The sequence below is a fragment of the Denticeps clupeoides genome, chromosome 5, assembly GCF_900700375.1.
Source record: "Denticeps clupeoides chromosome 5, fDenClu1.1, whole genome shotgun sequence".
Classification (NCBI taxonomy): domain Eukaryota; kingdom Metazoa; phylum Chordata; class Actinopteri; order Clupeiformes; family Denticipitidae; genus Denticeps; species Denticeps clupeoides.
The window spans coordinates 26,996,986-27,015,325 of NC_041711.1; the positions used below are offsets into that span (position 1 = coordinate 26,996,986).

General features: G+C 40.3%; 1 protein-coding gene across 5 annotated transcripts in view; it reads right to left on the bottom strand.

Moving 5' to 3' along the window:
• Positions 1–17,955, bottom strand: part of LOC114789621 (CUB and sushi domain-containing protein 3-like) — a 139,855-nt gene extending 121,900 nt beyond the window's left edge. For 4 of the 5 annotated variants that reach the window (XM_028978791.1, XM_028978790.1, XM_028978789.1 and 1 more), the window contains exon 1: positions 17,263–17,954. In XM_028978791.1, the coding sequence (XP_028834624.1) occupies positions 17,263–17,422 (160 nt within the window). In that variant the 5' untranslated portion in view covers positions 17,423–17,954. Of the gene's footprint in view, positions 1–17,262 lie in introns of all 5 variants that reach the window. The other variant, XM_028978792.1, reaches the window with a different exon arrangement.
• Positions 17,956–18,340: the final 385 nt, after the last annotated feature.

Genomic DNA, 18,340 nt, shown 5'->3' on the forward strand with positions numbered 1-18,340 from the left:
TTTCCTTTGTCTCCAGATGGGTAGCAGTCATTGATCATTTCTGTATTTTCTTCCATCACAGATGGTTCGGGTGTATGGTGAAGACAAATTCAAAGAGGACTGAGCAGAATATCAAAAAAAAAAAAAGAAAAGAAAATCTCTTTATGCTATGACTCTAGTTGTGTATGTAACAAGTGGGTGCCGAAGTCCTTCATAAATCATTCTTTATTCAGAGTGGCAAAACCTTATGTTGAAAGGACTTGTAAGGGCAGTCTCCAAGTGAATTCATTTTTTTGAATAGGATTTATTTGCAGCTGACAGCATGTATTTTGTCAACACCATCAGACACACAAAAATGTATATTTTCTTACAAAGTAGGATTTTTTTCTCAAATGTAGGATACAAATTGCGTTATAATATTGGCATTAACTTAATTTAAAATTTAGGTTTAATGTTTTTTTAATTTTACCACATAGAGTGCTCAGGACATGGCTAACCTTTATTCTAATGGTTTAAATTATGTTTTTGTAATTAAGTTATTTCTTAAATATTTGATTATATGAATGAGATGTTATGAAATTGTTTTCTTGTTTAAAATGTATTAACTATTTTTTTTCTAAAAGGTTCATATTTCCTTTATATGAATACTCAAAGTTTCATCCGAAATGAAAATGAAACTACAGTGCTTATAAGCAAATATTAGCTTTTTTTGAAAAGCATATTTTGTCCTAATTCTTGAGAATGGGTGATTCTTGTTAACAACAAAAAGACATCTCAGAAGAGACGAGAAAGTCCCCCTCCTGGAGAACTGCTCTCCTGGGTTTACACAACATTTCCATGATTCATAATTGAACATGAGAAGCAAAGCACGGTTTTCTCTGTCATTTAACTATGGTGTTGAGGTTTTAAAGTGCTGGGTCCTGATCCTCTGGTCCAAACAGTCTTAAGGTCCTAATAAGATCTCTCTGGGCCATCAACCAAGCTTGTACTGTATTATGTAGCAATTCACCAGCACAAGGCTACAGAATTCTGTTTTTGGGTTAGTGTGAGATATCACAAGGAATATTAAAGTATGTACATATAAACCATGCCCCATAAGGGTCAGCTGGGTAAGTTTACAGTCTCATAAAAATGAGAGAGGTCTGCACACTGTCAGAAGCCATGTGACTAAGTGGCTAACACCAATAAACACTACAACTACAGAACAGAAAACGCCTCTTAAAAAACTTCAATCTGCTTCAGTTATGAACAGTTTAAAGGTTTGAACAATAATTTTTTACAACGGCTTGCCTATTCTTTAAACAGGGTGGGACATTCTCTAACAAAATCATAAAAAACATCAGTAGGAGAAGCACAATCCAGTTACAGATATTCAGTAGATAGTCAATGAACCTGTGGAACACTGGAACCTCCTTTTGGGAAAAGGCTTCCAGTCCTTATTAATTATATGATGATGTGATTACTGCCTAACGCACAGCCTGATTGCTCCTCCAATGGCCCAACAGTCCAAGCACCTCATTTTCATTTATGACATTAATGAACTGAATTCTGTACAGTCACCAAGGGGGTGTCTTCTCCCAGGACCTCATTTCTGATTTGCAAACCATTTAACCACATTAATCTATAAGTTGATAATCATAAAAGATCAACATTATGCATACTGTTATTCCCTTTAAAGGACAATTAGCATTTTAGCATTTCTGTTATTTCTCACAAAGCCATCGTCTTATTTTTTCAAATTTTCTAGGAGCACAACAACACTACTGCAAAAGAAAATGGTGATTTGTAAGCTGCAGGTTGTGAGACATATTGACTGTAGCCCGAGATGGCATTTTGAAGCTTAAGGATGAAGGAAGAACATACAAAGGAATGGGGGTATGTTTGATTATTATAAAAAATCATCTCCAAAAAGTAAGTACAGCCCTTAGGTTTCTGTAAATATTTTATTATATCTTTCCTTGGGACAACACTGAAGATATGACACTTTGATACAATGAAAAGTATACAGTGTACAGGCTGTATTACAGTATAAATTAGCTGTCCCCTGAAAATAACTAAATACAAATACTCCTCCATGCTTCCATGACGATATCACAGAGCTGGTGGAGACCTTGTTAGATGTTAGAGAACTTAGATGTTAGAGAACCTTCCGTCAGAGGAAGTCCAAAAGATGGTCATTAGGGTTTAGGTCAGGAGAAATGCTTGGCCATTCCAGCAATTTTACCCTCAGTTTCTTCATCATGTTAGAATACTGCCCTGCAAGCAAGTTTCTGAAGGGAGGGGATCATGCTCCGCATTCACATTCATTCATGGTTCCCTCAATAAACTGTAGCTCCCCAGTGGCGGAAGCACCAAACCATGACACTTCCACCACCACGCTTGAAAGTTTATCACACCAGATCCCATTCACACCTCAGACCTTGTAACAAGTCACACAGCAGAGAAGGGAAATCGCTGATTGGGCAAAATTTGGACGTTTTCACTTAGGGTCGTACTCACTTTTGTTGCCAGTGGAATAGACATTAATGTCTGTGTGCTTAGTTATTTTGAGGTGACAGCAAATTTAAAGTGAAATTATAGTCATTGTGAAACACTCCAGCACAGCACACTGTGCATACAATGAAATGTGTCCTCTTACTTAACCCATCACCCTTGGTGGGCAGCCAGAGCGGATTCAGAGCGGCCACTTTTCGATTACAGGTCAGCTTCCTTGCTAGACCACCACTGCTCCTCTCTGTTATACACTGACTACTTTACAATTTATCAATGTATCATATCTCCAGTGTTGTCTCAAGATAAGATATCATAATGTCAGGGACAGAGGGTCAGTGGAGGCATGGAGAGGAGGCATACGCATGACTTTCAGAAGATGGAGGATTTACTTACAATGACCCAACAAAGACTAAACATAAGGAGTCAGAATAAATACACAAATCAACAAGCGCAAAGAGTCAGGTAATTAGGGCAATGACATAAAAAGGCACACAGGACCGGGGCATCCCCCACAGTCGGCACTGTGACAAATAAAATATTTACAAAATTTGAGGGGTGTACTCCCTTTTGTTAGGTACTGTGCATAAATGGAAACACAAATGAAAGGAAGGGGTGGTAGTAGCCTAGTAGGTAACACACTCGCCTATGAACCAGAAGACCCAGGTTCAAATCCCACTTACTACCATTGTGTCCCTGAGCAAGACACTTAACCCTAAGTTGCTCCAGGGGGGGGACTGTCCCGGTATTGTATGTCGCTCTAGATGAGGGCATCTGATAAATGCTGCAAATGTAAATGTAACAATTTAAGAATTTTATATGACCCTGAAAATAATAAAGTTGAATTTATTATATGAATTAATGTAGAATTTATGCATGGTGTTTTGTAAATGTGGGAGAAAAATAAATAAATACTTTTTGAGAGAGAAACATATAATAATCCAGCCCTAAGTGAAAACCAAAAATAGTTGATGTCAGTGTTCTCAAAAGACTAAGGATCACACTTGTTTTGGTGTATCTGGAATCAGCAAAACCATTCATAGTAGTGCATTTGCGTAAATACCATGAAATATCAGGAGAGGCTGAATAAATATAACATCGGTCAATATGCTGATCTGCATTTTCTGCAGCATAACTGTGGGTAAGGAAATAGACCCGTAACCAGAAGGTTGCTTTGAATGCCAAACCACCAAGGTGCCAGTGAGGAGCCACTGAGCAAAGCGCCGTCCCCACACACTGCTCCCCAGGTGCCTTTCATGGCTGCCCACTGCTCACCAAGGTGATGTGACACATTTTGTTGTGCGCACCTTGTGCTTTGCTGTGCTTCACAATGACAATCACTTCACTTTCACATTCAGTAATTCAACACTTTCATGAAGGAACACATCATCAAAAGCTGAAGTACTAATGTGAATGTGTGAGGTATGATAAGCAATAATAAATTATATTTAGAGAGCTTTATTGTGAGATACTGGCACTGACACCTGTATCTCACAGTACAGCACTCTCTAGTGTATTATAATGTGTTGCAGAAGAAAGATGTTCAGGGAGTTCTTGGCAAAAATGCTGTGCATTATTTATATAAGCCAAGTTCCATAAAACAGCTTTAGACTGGTTTTGACTGAAGTTGAATGATAACTGAGACTTGAACTTAAATTGCAATCTGCCCATGACCCTGTCACCAAGGGTGTATGAGTCTATAGAGGATATTTAAAAAATGTACATACCCCTATTAAAAATGGCAGTTCTTTTGTGATGAGACCACTATAAATCATTTCACACATTTAATGTAATTTATAATCTGTACAATCCAATTGAAAATCATAAAATAAGATGATTGCATCAGTGTGCACACCATATTTGTTGAAGCACCTTTTGATTTCATTACAGCATTCAGTCTTCTTGTGTAAGAGTCTATCACCATGGCACATTTTACTATTAATTGCAAAAGAATTCCAAAAATGATTGAGAGAGGTGATGTGAAGTGTTATTTTGCACCAGATATACATTTCATAATCAAAGCATAACACATTTTCCCATATGCTTTTGGGAGACAATGTATTATGAGGTTGTTTTTCTTAGTTAAGAAAAGGCTTCCTTCTTGCAAACCTATATAGATCATACATGGAGAATATAGAAGATTGTTGTCACATGTAGTACACAACTAGTACTTTCTAGTATTGCTGTAGGTGTCTTGGAAGCGTCCCTGACCAGTTTTTGTCTTTACTTAATTTTTGGAGACAACGTCACTGTTGTCCCATGTTTCTACAGGTCGTGACTGTGTCACCGTGCTGCAGCGTTTCACAATGACAATCACTTCACTTTCACTTCACTCTTTTCTACAAGAAGTTTGGTCTTCACAATTTTATTTCAACTGTTTGTCTCTTTCACTCACATTGGGTTGCCAATGACGGCGCAGGTAAGGCAAAATCTCATACTGTCATATCTGGGGGAGTGCTTGACCTAGTGGGTAAGGAAACAGACCCATAATCAGAAGGTTGCCGGTTCAAATCGCCAAGGTGCCACTGAGGTGCCACTGAGCAAATAACCGTCCCCACACTGCCCACTGCTCACCAAGGGTGATGGTTAAAAGCAGAGGACACATGTCGTTGGGAAAAGTTTTCAGACCACTGTTTTTGTGATTTGAAAACTTTTTCTCGGTTGCTTCTACCGCAAATGCTGTGGTTACAAAGCATCAGAGGAATCTCATTCTTGAAAGGTATCAGACAGGAGAGGGAGTAAAATAAGATAAAAAAAAAAATTATTCCACAGCATTGGATAAGCCATGGAACACCACTCTTCACAGGTAAATGCAAGGCCCTTTAAATTTTCCAGGATTTTATCATTAGTATGTTGCAAATTGTTGTTTTGCAAATTGCTCTAAAATAACTACTCAAAGCATGTCTGCTAAATGCATCTGAAACAAACCTATGGCCCACACTAAAGGATGAAGGCTGACAATTATTAGATTTAAATGCATAAATAATATTTTACATTTCTATTCAACAACAAACCCTTACAAAACATACTGTAATTCAACACAAAATATACTTTAAATGTTAGGCACAATAGCTCAGTTACCATTTAATCAAGGGTGCCACACCCCCTGCTGTCTCCCATTAGCGCTTCTGCTTTAAATGCTGACAGGAATATCAAATTGTAAAAAATTACTGACTTGCATATCACTATATCTGTACTAGAATAAAATTGCTTTCTCACCCATCATGAGAAACTGAAGATTTCATTACCAGTTTCATAGATATTGTCACTCCTATGATTTCAACATAATTACCAAGTGATCAATCCTCAACTACATGAAGCCCCCAGTGTATCAGGGACATGACACCATTTCTCTTTTGTTGTTCTTCATTGATCACTGACAGGTCCTTATTTCCTTACAACCAAAATAATTTTATATAAGAGTCACGGACAGTGGTCCAAAAGTGCCCTTTAAAATAATAAGAAAAACCACTGGAACCTCAAAGAAATATGTTCAACATTGAGTATGCTGCAGTACATGTCAAATTAGGTTATTCTTCTGTGGATAACTGCAGTGTGGATTCACAGCTTTTACTACTAGTATTAATTCATGATTTATCAGTGTTCATGTATGAATTCACCATGAATTCCATGCATTCATCCTGCCATTAGGTGTATTTTAGTTTCCTGCTGAACCACTTCAACAGTTGATGACAACCCATTAAACGGGTGATTATAAAAAGATTGGGTTCTGGAATCGTCCTCTCATATGGTCTGATTAGATGCTTGGAGAGACTGCATGTCATTTACTTTGACTGTAAAGTGGAAACCATGGGCACATTATTTTTTGAGACATTTTTATAAGAAATTATTTTAAATTAAATGTATGTCATGTATGTCAATTTTAAGCTGTGTAGTCCATGAATAAACGAAAAAGAGAATAAGATCAGTGGGTCCAGACACAGGGTCACTGCAGGTTTAAGAAAGCCAAATGTAAAAAATTTGCTTAAGGCCACTTTCATCAAATTTAACTTGAATCAACTTGATTTCTCCAAGGGCCAGAGCTTTTCTCGGCAGACACACTGAGGGCCAGATGCTCCAGTAGTAACTGTAGTTTATAGTAATAGTAAACGGTTAAGAAATTTACTATTGGTCGAAATTGTAATTTTCCTTCCAGATTTTTGTCATTTTCTAGCTTTTGTCGATGCTACCAGACTCATATTACCTTTAGTGCAGGAAGCCACTAGGGGGTGATTGCAATATTTTCGGTTTCTTATTTCAGGCTGCACGATTTGGGGGGAAAAAGTCATATTGTGATTACTGAGATCAATACTGCTCTTGCTTGCCTATCAATCAAAAAAAAAACACATACAATTACTAATTAGTAAATGTTAACATCACTGCAAATGTTATTATATCTACTATAATTACTGTATATTTATTTGGCTCACCACTTGCTACAGAAGAGTAACCTTTATGACGACATAAGGGGAGACATTCCAGATCGAACCATATGAGCAGCCAAATCATGCTTTATATATATTGCCTTTTCTAGCCACTGCAGGACCATAGACAGGCTAGGGGAACTAGTAATAATATTAAATAGGGTGGTAGTAGCCTAGTGGGTAACACACTGACCTATGAACCAGGATCAAATCCCACTTAATACCATTGTGTCCCTGAGCAAGACACTTAAACCTAAATTGCCCCAGGGGGAACTGTCCCTGTAACTACTGATTGTAAGTCGCTCTGGATGAGGGCGTCTGATAAATGCTGTAAATGTAAATGTAAATAATCTCACAAAGGGAAATTTTCATTATAGGGGACCTTTAATACCTATGCATGCAAAGACAGGCACAAGTAGCTAATAATAAATAATAAGAACATGGGCACTATTGGAAAGATTAAATTTGGTCACTTGCTGCTTTGTGCCAGATATTCTATAGGCTAATGTCTGTGGTGCGGTTTCCTGTAGTGTTCAGAGCTTAAACAGAATTAGCGCCACAGACTAGCTGCCAAGCACCAACTCAAGGAATATATGGATGTAATGCACTAAATCTGGGCTAAAACTAGTTAATCTAAGAGAAAGACGTTAAAACACCACTAAGCACTCACCTTGATATGATCTAAATCATGAAAGTAGGATAATGTCCTTTTTCTCAAAGAAATCACTTGCACTGACAAATGACACCACTAATGAGCTACTGTAATGATTTGTATCACCATATTCTCTAAAAGACTGCTCAAACATAGACTGAAGTGTAATATAATGAATCATTTTGATTGGTAGGCCTACGTCTGCAAAATACCGCCCCTCTACAGATTGCGCTTTTGGCTTTATGGTTGTTTTTTCTGCTGGAACCTCTTTGATTTTAGGCAAAATTGTGACGACTGATTTCTAAGATTGAGGTTAACAAATTAGAGGGGCTTTTTGGAAGTCAAAAACAGCCTTGTTTACTTAGCCAAAGAGACTGTTCTCAAACTGACTTCAAAGCCAGACCTTGTAGGCCTGCAGCAATCCCAGTTCAAAGTAAAAAATAAATTAATGTATTAAAAAAAGGCTTTCTACTCACCATTATACTTCAAGATTGTCGGTTACATCATCAAATATTCCTGTAGTGATTATTAGTTTCGTAAATGTTATTTGTTTAATAATAAATAAATACACATGTTCCCTCATACTACTCACACTTTTATTCTATTTATTATTATTGGTTTAAGTGAATGTTTTTAAGCAAAACTAAAATGTATATTACTGATACCAAAAAAAAAAAACATCCAGAATTGATTGTACGGGTGGTAATGGGCAAGGACCTCACAATATGATACGTATCACGATACACGTGTCACTATACGATTATCATGATAATCTCAGCGTAGGATCGCGCAATTGATCTCAAGCAAGGCAAGGCACCACAGCGGTCATGTATCTATTCAGGGTCTGAGCCAGAGCATCGGGTAATGGAGAAGTACGTGACCGAGGCCCTGCTGCAGGGTTACATCAGCGGTCGTGCTCTCCCGCCTCTGCCAGTGAAGAAGAAAGACGGGTTGCATTGACTACTGGGGGCTCAATACGGCTACAGTGATATACACATATTCGCTGCCATTGATCGCCTCCGGGGGTGACCTTCTTTATAAAACTCGACCTCGCTAATGCTCCAGCAGTAATCCAAGGATTTGTAAACAATGTCTTGTTTACATTGACGATATATTGATTTATTCAAAAACGAGAGACATGACACACATGAGACGCGTACATCAGGTCATCACCCACTTGCTCTAAGTTGCGGATGCTCTCTTCCGGTATATATTTAGGTCCTATGGCATCCTGGATGCCCAGAACTCCGTTTGCCATTCCTCCACGGGGCTGACACAGTTTCAGTGTGTGCTCGGTCATCAGCCTGGGGGACGGTAAACTGTTAGGGGTGGTCCGGGTGGATTCATGGTTCCAGCGGGCAGAGAGGGTGTGGCAAGGCAAGCACTGCAGATTCAAAGTCCACTCTGACCGACGCCGATGGGACGCACCTCCCATTAAGGTAGATGACTGGGTCTGGCTATCTACTAGGGACTTACATCTCAACCTACCGTGTGCTAAACTGACACCTAAACCAATTTCCACTGGTCCATTTTTAGTTCAGATTGCCTTGGTATTTATGTATTCACCCCGTCTTTCACGTTTCCCTACTTAAGTCTGTCACAGTGGGACCACTTCACACAAAAGGCACGGCCGTGACACCCCCCGCAGTGGTTGAGGTGACTGTGTCCCCCATTAAAACACGACTGATCCGGAGTAGTAGAGAGTGGTCAACCAATGCGACAAACCAAGGTGTATGCTGTTCAAGTCAGCTCCTGAGTGTCTTGTGTGTGTTGTCCTTGGTCCTCCCCATTGTTCCCCTTCAGAGCTTACGAGACCCTACCAGCAGTGACCTTCCCCAGTGATCTGGGACCTGTCAGCAGCCCTGAGATCTCTGACCAGGCAAGGGACTGAACGTTATGCATTGACTGTCAAATTAAATAAAGACAGGCTGAATTGTGTTAATAATCTGAATTTATTATGAACAAATTTGCATGTGTCCACTAGAATTTTTAAAATAAACATGGATAAAAATTGAGTGAGCAATAGCAACATTTAGCTACGTTTGCTTTTTACATCCTATTCCTCCTTTGCCCCTTTTAACAGCTCGGTGATGTTACTACCAGTATGGCTCTCACAGAAAATCAGTTGCCAGTCCTCATTAATGTGGTGTGACATTATCATAGCATAAGGTTCAAGTCCAGCAAATGCATGTAAGTGCCACTTTTTCTGCAAAGAGAAGAGACATTTTTTATAACTTGCGTTTTTTTCATCATACAGCCTGGGCATCGCTACCTCCGTAGTTGGGATTGCGAAAACAAGTGTGCATTTGCTGTACTGTATCTGGATGGTGCCTGCTCAAATGAGAACTGATTTACGGTTTATTTCATTTTACATATTGAAGGGGCCAATATAATGATAATCGCGCGGTCTGCCATGTTTTGCCATTTCACACTGCCTGAAATGCCAAGCAGTAATTTAAAGTACCCAGCTGTACAGCGCCAACAGGAGTGGAGGTTGCAGTTGCACGCTGACACTCACCTCTGCTGACCTCACTAAATAAAATACTCAACAGCAACCAGTGGACTAAATTTGGTGTCCCTGTATCGATACAACATGAAGATGTAAAATATCATGATATTATGCTGCGCAATGCGCAATATTATTCATATTATCAATTTTTCCCCCAGCTCTACTTGATTGCATCTAGTTAATCAAAGGTTCAACCTGCAGTTGACCAGGTTTCATGGTCAGGAATATAAATACATCTTATGAATCGGTGTCACCATACACTGAAGAAAGTTAACAGTGGTCAAACGTAAAAAAATATATATATTTTAGCCTTTACGTAATGTAAATCAAACCTGCTGTAACCTGGTTTATTGCGTCAATGCTATAATATTCCAGGTGGATGTGTGGATGCAGCATTTTTTTGTCACTGTAATGTCTGACACAGCTGTGTGGCATTGCACCAAATAATACGGCCTAAGACAAACCTATTTTCTGAAATTACCACAAGACATTTTCACAAAGGTTTTATGGAGATGTTAATATTTTATTTCCCGAGCCACTTAGTTATCGCTTTGGCCTTATGGTTAACAGGGGAAGATTTCAAGCATTACCCTGCCTTTAAAGCATCCAGTCTGCTATTCTAACTCAATCAGCATGACAGAATGATCTCCAGCATTGTGCTCATCAGCACTCTCACTTCTGTTAACGAGAGGATCACTGAAATGATCTCTGCAAGTCTTTTTTGGTGGGACTGAAATGTAGTGGGAATGTTTTTGGGAGGGATTAAGTCCCAAAGTCCCTCCCAAAGAGTGACCTTTGCAATTCATCTGATCACTCTTCATTACATTCTGTAGTATATGCAAATTACCATAATAAAAATGGAAGCAGCAAACTTTGTGAAAACCAGTATTTGTGTCATTGCAATTCTGAACAATTCGGCACAAGTGTGATACTTAGATCTACAAATCTGGGTCCTGACCCAGATATAACTTCAAACTCTCTTGGCTAAGTTGACACTGTCACAGGTGCATTAATAAAAGTCTTTTGATTAAAGTGAAAGACACAAATCTGAAGAGGTTATGAGACCCCAGTCACTGTAAAAGGCAGTAACCAGACACAACAACAGAAGATTGTGCTCAGAATTACACAAAGCAGTTAACAGACTAAAACCATCTACATACAACAAATCTTGAAAACATGAGTTGGTGAGGCAAGCAAAAATGGATCTGTGACTACTCATCCGAAGCAGCTGGAAAAATAGGGGTAGAGAAATCTTATTACTTTTCTCATTTTCGAACGCATAATAACTAATTAGCTTTAGCCTGGGTCACATGCTTTGCTGTAAACCAATGGCATCAGTTCTCTAATGTCACCCAGCATTCTGCTTAATGCTTTTGACAATTATTCAAGCAGCATGGCAGATCTGATTTGGAGCTGACTTTCTGAAAATGGTGCAATGTCTGAAATGCGTTTTTCAGAATGTCTCTGTAGGGCTACCATCTGAATTCCAACACCACAACAACAGTCAACTTTCTCATGTAAGAATCATTCTTTCCTTTCAGACCATTCCAGGCTAGTATATTGATGGGGTCTTAAAGAGTGTCATAGATTATCTCATTACTATAAAACCAAAATAGCAGTTTATTTAACTGTCACAACCCAAACTCGACCTGGCACTCCGGGACAGTTTTCCATGTGTTCCGTGTTTCCCGATCACCCCGTGACATTAACGTAGAGAGATACCTTTCCCATAGAATTCCATTGAATCAGAATGTACCTGGCTGTCATTTTCACCAGAACAATGAAATATCCCCTTTGAGATCTCTGCCAGAATGTAAGCTTGTCATAAAAGACAAGACAGGAAGACAAGGCCATTGTATGTCTAAACAGCTGAGTGGCAGAGTAAGTTGGGGGGTGTTGGAGGTGGAAGGGGGGTGACCAGGGGGGTGACAGTGTATGGAATGGCTTTATGCTTGGAGTTCTTTTGTTTAAATAGAAATTTATGATCAAGAATAAACAAGCCTCAGCCAAAGTCATCTATAAAAACAGAGACAATGCCAAGAGACAGTACACTTGGTTACTTCACATAAGTATGATAAATTACTTCCCTCTGAAGGAAAAAAGCATACAGACACTTTAATTACAGCCTGTAAAAAACATGGTATCAACAGATTTGACAAACGGCACATTTGAAAGACGACCCACAGACTTTTTTTTTTACCTTTCCGGAAAGTGCATTTGTTAAATGAATATTTGGGGAGATAATGGTGAACTAATCCGGATAGTACCATCGCTAATGCCACCACACACATTTCTGTGAGGGTGTTTTTCATTTCTTTTGGCACCTACTGCCTATGCTATCAGCCTAATGGCTTCAGACAGACTGACAGACAGTATTTTACTTATTATATAGGAGAAAACAGCTATGGCATTTGCTATGGCAAATTGATGCATAAATATATCTCAGCAGCACTGCAGGGTAATCGTTTAGGGGCTAACCCTTTTGTTGGTTGGCTTCGTGATATGGGAGTTTGATGAATTGTAAGATGCTGGGTCTTGCGTTTATGACCTTAATGACCTTGTTCAGTTGGTGGCCATTTTGTTCTTTTATTACACTCAGGGTGGGGACAGGCTTATGTAGTAAATCACCTGCTAACTGCTGTCTAGCTGCATACATCTACAATAACAGGCTGGCACAGCGCAGTTAATGGTTCACTATTACCGAAAGAAAGCACACTTTCCTTAAACGATTGTGAGGGTGAAAAACAGAAAGCTTGCAATGGGAGACTGAACACTGATATTTTTTTGTCTACTAGCTCCCTTGGTTGCGCTGCTGTGGTTCCTCTTACACAAACGCCACCGTCTCCACAGCCCTTGTCTGTGCACATTTTATTAATCACCTTCCCTCCTCTTCCTCTCCCACTTAAGCGTTATTACCAGAGCTGGCGTAGCAGGATGACTGCCACACATCAGTGTTGTTATATTAGCCTCCAGACCAGCCTGACACATGCTAGTCTAGCATAATCTGGCCCCATAGATTTCTCAGAGCTCACACACCTCCCTCCCACTGCTCTATCCATACTAGGCCAGATAGACGCACATTATTGCTGCATTACCTCCACGTAATCACTGATTGTGCTGATCCCTGGGTTTGAGCAGCATTTTCAGCAATTAAAAACTTCGACTGCAAAAAATGTATAAATGCATATGCGGTAAAATGTTAATTAAAATAGTGCCACGACACCGACTTTTCCCACAGGAGACCTGCGAATTCAGATTTATGTACAACAATAAAAAATGAATAGGACGGTGTGAATCAACACGCCTCCAATTTCATCATTTATATCTCAGAAGTACCATCTGCAAATAACATAATCACAGTAATCCCACAGCTAGATAAATAACTGGTTAAATAAAAATCCTGCCTAAAGACAAACATACCTTGCAGAGCTCCAGGATAACTTTTAGCACTTGTTGCATGAGCCCAAATGTTAATGCACCAAATTGTCCATGGCACTGCAGTTTTACAGGTTAATTTTTTAAAAATCAGTGTGCATATTGGCAATATTGACTTAATATTATTACATAACAGTCTGGTAAACAGAGTTCTTTATTTGAAGCACAATTCTACAAGACAAGTTAACTTACTGAAAATGTGATGGTGCTTAAACCCTTCTGGCGATTACAAAAATAAAGTTTGAGGTATGAAAAAAAATGTTTGAAAATGAAAAATGACACAAAACATATAAATGTTATAAATAAATGTTATAAATCGTCCACTCATAGGCAGGCCCCACCTGACAGTCTCTGATTGGTTTAGAATACCACATGGACCTAAAAATTACCCCCCGAACAGCTGGTCATACCGGTGTGACCTTTTGTCACACCCTATAGAAATTAGGTTACATGTGCCCTGCCTTGGTTTTCAGTACTCAGATGACTCACTCTTTTACTATGGACAAGATAACATGATATCATGGCCACCATAAACTTAACTAAACCAGAAAAAAACTCCTGATGTTCCTGTGGATAGCACAGCCAAAAAAAAAATAACCAAAGCAAATTGCTTTACTATTTATATTGGAAAATGATTAGACCATTTTCAATTCAGATTTGTATTTTTAAATAGTTGGGACTGCACCAAGGACACTCAGGATATACCACCCAGCCCTAGGTCATACGCATCAGCACCAATGTCTGCTTCAACCATCATAGTCTAAGTAGCACCAACGAGTCTTCCTGTACCATCACAGAAGGTCAGTAGATCATGTCCGCTGCTATTCCTTCAGCAGCCACCTGATATCCCTTTTGCACTCTGGCAAGTGAGAAGAGAGGGTCAAACGTAATCCTGCCACCTTTCATATTACAAGTCTTTACCTTTAAGATTCACATAAGGTTACATGGATGACCTTGATATTTAAGTGATTTGTTCAACAAAGACATTAGCTGTAACAAGCCGTGTATCTGTGATGCCAACCTTTAAACAGTTCTTTATAAAAACCCTTTTAACATATGTTGAAAGAAATTACAACACAAAGTAAGTAAAGATTGTTTACTAGGATATTGTCAATGAATAAAATTCATTGACTTCACAACATATTTCTATAATTAAATGTGTATAATTAAACAGTATTTATGCTCCTGCTTCATTTCTGTGTTTATACAACAGCTATTACAGATTCCTACATTGTTGCTATGCAAGGTCTATCATATTTAAAATCGAACTGCCTTAACAGATTTACAGTAACATGGGATCACATTGTTAGTACTTAATGCACTTGTGTGATTGACACATTTGTTATTTTATTTCTTATAATTGAAAGTTTAATTATTCTAACAGGTTTTATGCAAATTCTTTCAAGGTATTAGTCCCTTGCAATTTGTCATTATACCTGTCACATGCTATTAGTAAAACAATTAGGTAATAAATATAGATTATATATTATATTATGTAATGTTTTGGGCATATTGCCCAGCATCTCAGCGATTTCAGCTTTCATAGCTCATATTCTCTTTGTGATGACAGTGGTGCAAGTTTACAGACAATTGTTGACTATTTGACAACAATTATACACACAGAGTCTAAAGTTGCATGAAGATGATGGAATAAACAAGTCCCAAATCGAACACACCCTGTCTTAACCAAGAGTTTATTTTGCCCTGTTTCCACATCCCTCTTCAAATGCATCCTATTGCATTTGAAGACTGTATGTGTCACTGCCATGTGACAAGCTGTCTGAGTCTGAAGGCTCCTTTAAATTAATGCATCCTCCCTTTCCTAGTCACAAATTACCCAATGGGTCATGCACACTGGTGACAGATGCAGATGAAAATGATCTGCCTCAGTCAAACCTTCTCCTGTTTCTATATACTGGATACGTTTTATCAACGTGGTACCACGCAGGACATGAAACGGAGGTCTGGACATGCCTATGGCTCTTTGAGGGAATAACGGACCCTTGAAGGACGCAGTCAGCAAAGGTCAAGCCTTCATAAACAACAGGGATTTGGCCCCTGACATGAGCTTTTGAGTAAGTGATCCACATATGGCTTAATATTGAGCCCTGATGTAATCTGTTGTGCTTGATAAGCAAGTCAATCAGACATCACACACATTGACATTAATGTCATGTACCAAACTCAATTAATTTGAGGTAAGGAATGTGGAAAAAAAGGATAGAGGACACACAGCACTGCATATTTTCTACAAATGAAAGTGTATAATGCTCATGTTCCTGCAGAACAATATTTGGAAGACAATATGAGCATTTCATGCTGTTTCAGATAGTTCAACCAGCATCCCAGCTAGAGAGGAAAGTGACTAGCCAACAGTGCAGCATTTCCCCGAACTTACACACTATATTATCAGGCAAATCATCTTTCAGTGTTTCAAGGCTAACATTGTATAATGGGTGGCTGCTTTAGCAATTATCAATACAGAAACCCTTCACTACAAAAAAAAGAAAACATTACGCCAGTTTTAGTGCACACAGAAAATAGTGCATTAAAGTACACCAGGTAAACTGTTGTACTACTGACCTTATAATCTCAACAGTATCACAGCCTGCTCAAATCAAACTGATTGGACAAGGTGATAAGTCCAGTTTTTTTTTTCTCAGCAAAATCCATCCAAATCTTCAGCATCCCCATGTTTTCATGAACTCAGTAGAAACAACTGTAAGTAAATTAATGTATTGATTTACAACAAGGGATCTGTCAGGCGAAACAAATTGCCCATCACGATGTGCCTGGACTTTACATCTATGCACAAATGAAATGAATGTGCGGCTGACGCATTAAAGATGAAGGCCAGTAGCTCACAATGGATTCTCTAATCAGCTAAGAGCTTCCAGCTCCCTCTGCCTTTTGCATAAAGTCACACACAAGACTTCACCTGCTGACTATCAGGTAACCGAATTAGCTGCTCTGAGTTGCTGAAAGCATGAACCCACATCAGTCACTCGGCGGATGGTGGATTCTGCTGATTTCAGTTGTTCTGTAAGTGAGTGGTCCGCCGCCAGGCCTGCTGGAATTGACCATACGCAGCCCATTATTATTCACGCCACACTCCGGTGAATCACTGTCACAGGGGGGGAAGGTGGGCCGCGCAGATCCTCAAGCAAACGCCACCATGCAAGTACTGACGAATCATTTCAGTCGTGGTTCCGCCACAGTCCCCCACCCTGCAGGACCTGTAGGGAGTAGAACTGGGACAGCTGGGGACATGAGGTGGTCCTCACTTTTCCAGTGGGAATTACAGCCAGGCTGATCGTCCCAGCACCGTTACTTCTCGGTCCTGGACGCTGAAGGCGGGCTGCTGGAGTCACTGCGCCGCTCTCATCCATCGGGGATGAGAGGACGTCAGGGAGGGAAAACTGTCGCTAAATGGTCTGCGTGTGCAGATCCGGTATTTAAAAAAAAAAAAAAAAAAAAGATTTATGCAGATTGACGCGGTTAAATATCAGCCTGCAAGGTGTCAGCACGCCACGAACGAAGAATCTCTGTATTAGTATTCTTTCTTCAGTAAAGCACCTGAGCAGGACGCACGTCGTATTCCCGGGTTCGAACCCCCGCTTCCCGATAAAGCCTGCATTGAGCGCCTCAGCCTCGCAAAGTCCCTCCTAAAGCCCCGCGTCCGCGTCCGATCCGCACAAAACGAACATAAATAAATCGTCAGAAAGCAATAAAAATAAAAATAAAAATTAAAAAAAAAAAAAAAAACGACTCACCGTGCGCGCACGTGACCATCATTAAAAACACTATATTCCAAACGATGAAGGCGGTTTTCCTCCTCATCGCTCTGGGTCGGAGCGCGTCCCTTCGCCCGCACCTGACGCATCCTCCGGCGGGGAGCAGCAGGAGGACGGACCCGTGGACGGGCGGATTCATGGTGGACGGGCGCCGGCGTGGGGATGCGGGCTGCCTGCTCCGCGCTCTGAGCCTGGCTGCGTGGCGGGGGCGCGGGCGGCCACTGCGCGGTGGGCTCGTCGCTTCTTCTCCTTTTTTCTTTTTTTTTTTTATTAGGGCTCCACAGCAACCTTCACGAGGACTCAACCATCTTCGCCGACAGGGGCACAAAGTGGAGTCCGTGCGCCTCTGTCCGCGACGATCGCAACTTCTTCCTGGCAGAAAGGAACGAGAAATGGCCTTCCTAAAGGAGTTTTAAAAGAAGCGTGGGTAACGTGCGTGTCGCTGTTATCTTCTCGCCCGCAGCACCACATTTACAACCGCGAACACGGATGGCATTGATCTGGACCCCGCTGGACCCCGCTGTTGGCCACCCTCGAACTTTTCATTCATCACTGTACGCCGGTGAAAGTGGAACAGTGACCCTCCGGGATGGCGATCGAAGTCTCGTTCTTCAGCTCCACTTCAGCCCGTGGCGCAGCGTTTCAGAGGGAGTCTTCTGCCATCTATAGGCTACGTGCTCGCAGGTTATCATCTCTCCCTCTCGTACTCAGACCACCATCACTTACACACACGCACATATACACGCACACACATACTCACGCACAAACACACACGCGCATACACCCCCCCTACACACACACACACACCAACACGCACACAAACACATACACACACACACACACACACACACACACACACATATACACAGACACATCCTGGGCTTGGATCACACACAATTACATACACACACCCACATACACGCACACACACACAATTACAAATGCACACACACACATATACATGCACACACACACATACACACACACACACACATATACACAGACACATCCTGGGCTTGGATCACACACAATTACATACACACACCCACATACACGC